This window comes from Priapulus caudatus, unplaced genomic scaffold (assembly GCF_000485595.1).
Source record: "Priapulus caudatus unplaced genomic scaffold, Priapulus_caudatus-5.0.1 Scaffold2177, whole genome shotgun sequence".
Classification (NCBI taxonomy): Eukaryota; Metazoa; Priapulida; class Priapulimorpha; order Priapulimorphida; family Priapulidae; genus Priapulus; species Priapulus caudatus.
The window spans coordinates 4,459-10,650 of record NW_014579238.1 but is presented as its reverse complement, the minus strand read 5'-3'; the positions used below and the strand labels follow the sequence as shown (position 1 = coordinate 10,650).

The following is a 6,192-nucleotide window of genomic DNA, read 5'->3' as shown; positions in this document are numbered from 1 at the left end:
GATAGAAGGCAGGGTAGAGATAGAGGAGATGGGAGAGTGGAGAGGGAGAGTGAGAGAGATAGAGTAAGGGACAGAGGGAGAGGGAGCGCGAGATGGAGAGAGAGAGAGGGAGATGGAGAGGGATAGGAGGGAGAGAGGGAGACAGGGAGAGGGAGAGGGAGTGAGGGAGAGGGAAGGGATCTAGAAGGAGGAGAGGGAGAGGGAGAGGAGAGGGAGATGTTGAAGGAGATAGAGGGAGGATGAGGGAGAGGGAGAGGACGAGCGAGAAGGGAGAGGCGAGAGTGAGAGGGAGACGGGAGAGTGAGAGATAGAGGGAGAGGAGAGGGAGATGAGAGAAGAATGAGGGCAGAGCGAGAGGGAAGGGGGAGGCGAGGGAGAGTGTGAGGAGAGGAGATGGGCAGAGAGCAGAGAGAGGAGAGGGCGAGGGAGAGGGCGAGAGGAGAGGTAGAGGAGAGGGAGAGGGAGAAGGAGAGGAGAGGAGAGGAGAAGGAGAGTGATGAGTGAGAGGGAGAGAGAGATAGAGGGAGAGTGCGAGTGAGAGCATAGAGGGAGAGGGAGCATGGAGAGTGAGAGAGAGAAAGATGAGACGAGCGAGGAGGAGAGGGATGAGAGGAGAAGGAGAGGGAGAGTGTGCGAGGCGGAGAGGGAGAGGGATGAGGGAGAGGGAGATGGAGAGGAGATGGAGAGCGGGAGGGAGAGAAGAGAAAGATGGGAGAAGGAGAGGCCACTCTATAACTCGGCCCCTAATTGACCTAGCGCTACCAAACTTGGTATACTTACACATCTTCGGGAGAAGGTCTGTCGCATACCAAAAACAACCCAGTAAAACCCCAAAAAAACAGTAAGATTCTTGTTATAGTGTGTTTTCACCACTGACCTTGACCTTAGTTTGACGTTGACCGTCGACTTAGATTTCTTCTTCAGCCTCCTAGGGTAACCAGATTCGACATACTTGCACATCTGAGGCGGATCAGTTGTGTAACAAACCTTTGTCTTTGGGACTTATTTAACTTACCTTCTACGTCCTTACAGAGATATTTTATTCATACTAGATCACGGGGGATACATGTAGTTGGCGACAACTGCCCTTTCTAGTTTAGATTTGATTCTCCGTCGCAGCTTCCACCGTAAATGACGGTGCGGACTCACGTAGACTCTGTGTTTTCTTACAGATTACAGATTTGGCATGTCGTGTGTCTCGTGTGGAGCGTATACATAGCAGCAGCTGTAATACATGCATGGCAGATACAGCCCCACCCTGGTTAATCTGCATTGCATAGCAACACACGTATAGTATACGCAATGGATATACGCAGAGAAAGAAATAACTACTCTCTCACAGTTTAGGCAATGCTGACAGCATCTCAAAGAAGAAATTCCCAGACGAATGACATCTGCTCGTGTTTAATTAAACACCTGGGGGCTCTGACAGGGTAACAATCGTGGGACCATGATCCACGTGCGGCGGACGGCTATCGGTTTATTTAGATTTGATTCTTCTTCGCAGCTTCCACCGTAAATGTCGGTGCGGACTCACGTAGACTTCCTGTGTTTCCTTACAGATTAGCATGTTGAACAACAACGTTAAGGCGCAGACCACGGTCGGATTCATGCATTCACTAGCGGGATCGACGCGCCGGTACAGCCAAAGACATGGAGCAAAACGTATACGATTCCAGAGGAGTTACCGTCGATCTGTTCTTGTACGGGGACCAGGCTGAGCATGGGCGGTATACCATCAAGGTAAATCTATACAGAATTATACAAGGTATAATGTCCACTCATCGCATCGAACCTCAGTAAGATAGTGTTAGCACCTTAGCGTTATATCTGTGTTGCTCTCCCTTATAACGGTGCAGGTACAATATAATGTGTAATACAATATTTATAATATAGTTTTTCACGTATACAGGTATGGCTTTCTACGACAAGGTGCATGTGGGATTGTTCCGTATTAAAAACAAGCTCGTGTAGCTACCGTAGTAAAGTAAGTTTTGTTAGGGTTTTACGAAATCGAATTGAGGGATTTGTAATACCGATTTTCTCGAACCGAATCGCATGCGAAAGTAGATCATTTCCTGACGACTCGATCACCTGTATTCTCTCTTCTGTACACGTGCAGCCTGGCACCTTCATCAAGGTTCTCAACTGCCACGTGAAGGCGGTGAATGCGACGCGGGAGGCGACAGAGGTTGCGGCGAGGGGCATCAAGCTCGTTGACTTCATGCTGCACGCCGGCATCACTGCCGGCAGGAGAATCACGTGCATGTCTGCGGACAGCAGCGAAGCGCGAAAGCTCCAGCTGTGAGTGCTTAACGTTAGGGGGGGACGTAGGATTTCAGTTTAAATAGAACTGAGCAGCCAGGGTCATTGTCATGGTTAACGTCAGTGGAATGTCAGAGAATTTAAAGAAGACTGAGTCAGGGGCTTGTTGTCAAGAAAAAATGTTCTTAATGGTACTTTTTTCTTGTGGTCTATACACTGCATAAAGATAACTCATAACTTGTAACAATGTTTCTCTCAACGGTGTAAGAGAAAAAAATAATGATAAGATTAATGTTTAGACTAATTTGGTTGTTTTTGACAACGGAGTTCTGGGGATGTATATGATATTAGCCCTCAAAGCGAACTGAGTCACAGGTGTGTGCGATCCTCTTATTGCTTTGTTGAGCTAGATCATTGTTCAACGTTATTTATCAGGCAGTCAACAACAGCTTTGTGCTTTTGTCTGCGCATAAGCATGCACTCACAATGCACACAAGCATGTCTACGTGTATCCAGAGTATCTCCTGCTATTACAGGCAGATAAAGGACTACACTCACAGCCACGGGCAGAACGACTTCTCTGCAGAACAGCCAGCAGGGCACTAGTGCGAACGTAAGGTCGAGCAGCTGTGTAGATTTCACTCCTCTCGGACTCTATCCCCACGTCGAGGTGAATACTGCACGCACTGCTCGTGTAGCATATAGCACTTGGCGCGTTCACGTCGCAATACCATAAATGATAGCGTAAAGCCGTAAACACATTGCCAACGTCGCTCAGATTAACTGTAAATTTGTAGTACTCATTCTAATGGATAGGTAAAACACATCGCGAAACAATTCACGCTAAATTCAATTTATAAGCATGAAAGCTTTCGTATATTTCACCATCTACAGTGTTTGCAGAGAAGTTGTTATGTATATTTCAGGAGCCAGACACAGCCAGTGAGGTAGTATTTGCACGACCGAAAATAACCAGCACCCAGTTGAGTTCGGTAGGTCCATAGAATATCACACATGTATCATGATTCTTGATCCTGTTCCATATCAGGATTGCATTATGAGCTCAGGGCACGAAATTCAGATTTTTTGTACCGGTCCAGAGTGCTGGTAGCAGCATTTTTTTAACAGCCCTCACCATAATTTGCCAGCCCTCACAAATTTTGTTTATAAAATAAATTTCATGTTTCACGCTTGCATTCTTGATCAAATTTGTAAAATGTTGATCAATTATAGAGTGATATCCTTCAGGTATGTAGGTTATTTGCTCATTAATGCTATAGATGAAAATATTGGTACTCGCTAACACGGCTGAAACCACCGGCTCGGAGGGCCGGTCCTTTGCCAATGTTACTGCATGGCTCTCCAAATAATTTGCCGGCATATGCCGGTGGGCCGGTGCTAATTTCGCGCCCTGTGAGCTGGAGTTATTATATGAACTTGTATGTGACAGTTATTATATGAACTTGTATGTGCAGTTATTATATGAACTTGTATGTGGCAGTTATTATATGAACTTGTACTGTGGGAGTTGTTATATGACTTGTACAACGTAATAATGACGTCATTGGTGAATCGTTGCATTGGGTCGTCATTTTTACGACTCTCCGTCCGTGTTGATTGCTTGTCTTAATTGTCTGCTTTCATCATCGGATTAAATGAGATTGCTATAAATTAAATCAGCATCTAGTGTTCACGGAACTGAACTCGGCGGTAGACCATTCGTTTACGTGCCATGATGCTCTACCGTACTGGAATGCTTGCTCCATTTGATACTAATACACTACACGTATATCTACCCATCTGTGCCGAAGGCGTAAGTCTTACAGGATGTTTGTCGTTCATAGCAGACGTACAGAGAGCAAAAAGCCCTCGCTAACAGCAGCAGACGTCACAAACTCTGCTACCAAAGATCGTTAAGAGTGAACAACGATAAACCACTCATGCGAAATCACGCTGCAATGACGCTGTAGTACGGCAATGGAGCGCCACTTCCGCCATTTTAGGACGCAAAAACCCGCTCCGCGTGGCTGTTGATACATTAGAAATAATTGGATAACCAGGTTAATATAATAATGTATATTTATACATATAATGTAATAGATAATATTTTTTATGCCAATAAGGCTGCGTATCACATTCTCTCATTCAAGTGCTACAAAAATCTAACAATGATTCATAACTCGATTTACTATGTAGTATGTACACAGTGCAGGATGCCAGCTAAGTGGTGTAGGGAGTGACTATACGCACGGCGGACGTTTAGAAGCGGAGAAGGTGGTGGAAGGAGGGGGAAGAAGTGGTGGAGAAGAAGGAGGGGAGAAGCTGGTGGGGAAGGAGGAAAGAGGAGAAGGAGGGGAGAAGGGAGCTGGTGGAGGAGGACGGGGGAGAAGGGGAGAAGGGACGCTGGTGAGAGGAGGGAGGTGAGAAGGGAGAATAGGGGATGAGGGCAGGCGGGACGAAGGGAGCTTGGTGGAGGAGGAGGGCGGACGAAGGGAGAAGGGGAATAAAGGAAGGGGAGAAGGGGAGCTGGTAGAGGAGGAGGGGGAGAAGGGATGAATGGGATAAAGGAGGAGGGTGAGAGAGAGCGAGGCTGGTGGAGGAGGAGGGGAGAAGGGACGAAGGGTTGTGGACGGGGGAGAAGCTGCGTGGAGAAGGAGGAATGGGTGACGAAGAGGAGAAGGTGGGTGGAGAATGAGAGATGGGAGAAGGCTGGTGGAGAAGGAGGTGGGGGAGGAAGGCTGGTGGGAGGAGGAAGGGGAGAAGCTGGTGGAGAAGGAGGGAGGGGAGAAACGCTGTTGTTAGCTTGCCTGCCTCATCTCGCACCGCAGCTTCTTGCCCTTCCTCCTCTCACAGCTCCCTTCCCCCCTCCTTCTCCCTTCCTCTCTCCACCGTTCTCCCACTTCCTCGCTTCCAGCAACCTGCTTCCTCTCCCCTTCCTCCTTTTCTCGACAGCCGCTTGCTTCCTATCCTCCCCCTTCTCCTTTCCACGCGCTCTCTCCTCCTTCTCACTCTGCTCTTCTCTCTCACCGAGCTTCTCGCCTCTCCTCCTTCTCCACCGAGCCTTCTCACCAATATCTCCCTTCCTCATTCCTAGCCACATTGAAGTCGGCATACGGCCGCACGTTGCGTATAGCCTATTGATCATTAATCCACACGGCCGCCGTGCGTATTCAACTGTATAGTCTGGCGGCGCAGTGGTATAGCGTGCTCAGAGCAGTGGGTACAGTCACGCAGGTGCAGCTGCATGGCTACTTATTGGACCGTCTCAACAAATAATGGTAATTAAACACTAAATGTAATCTACTATCAAACGTATTAACTGTTTCTTCTACTCTATTTCGGCCTCTATTAATTGTCGATAATTGCTGTAATGCCGTTTAAAATGCTCATCATGCAACACCACCGAAGTAGTGAAGTACACCGCCACGTAGCCCTGTGCACAAACAACACTGCCACTGGTACTACATGTATCAACGAAAGATTGAGCACAACTCTTTCACGAATGGATATTCGACAAAAAAGAATTGTTTTCTCACCTTCTCCGTATTCTTGGGGAACGGCTGAAGAAGACAGGTCGGGCTTACACTGACGATTCGAGCAATTTATCAGCCAGAACAGTAAGCCCTGAGCTGAACCAGCACACAGCAGACAGTTTCACAATAGCAGAATACAAGCGGCAAAAATAAACCAAATCCCGGGAACATTCGTGGTGAACTTGCTTCCCAAAATGGCGGTTTGTGGCGACCCAATGACCTACTACGCGGCTAATGATTGGAGATGGTCTATCTTGTGCCTACCGGCACTCTAGAATCTTTGCTTCTCGTACCTGTACAGGTGCTGCGACGCCTAGCCACAGCCCCCCAATGGCACTGAAGTACAGTGTTGCTTACAGAAAGCGAGTTTATTTATAAAATTATTACCAAATTG

The 6,192-nt window shown here is 47.5% G+C and overlaps 1 protein-coding gene and 1 long non-coding RNA gene across 2 annotated transcripts; both read left to right on the top strand.

Moving 5' to 3' along the window:
- The first annotated feature begins 1,580 nt into the window (after window positions 1–1,580).
- Window positions 1,581–2,871, top strand: LOC106818349. Its single transcript, XM_014823065.1, has 3 exons — window positions 1,581–1,743; window positions 2,123–2,304; window positions 2,802–2,871. The coding sequence occupies exons 1-3, from the start codon at window positions 1,654–1,656 to the stop codon at window positions 2,869–2,871; spliced, it is 342 nt and encodes a 113-aa protein (XP_014678551.1). The 5' UTR covers window positions 1,581–1,653.
- Window positions 2,872–2,883: 12 nt separating this feature from the next.
- LOC106818352 lies at window positions 2,884–4,158 on the top strand. Its single transcript, XR_001395196.1, has 3 exons — window positions 2,884–2,935; window positions 3,192–3,257; window positions 4,110–4,158. It is a non-coding gene; the product is annotated as an uncharacterized LOC106818352 (long non-coding RNA).
- Window positions 4,159–6,192: the final 2,034 nt, after the last annotated feature.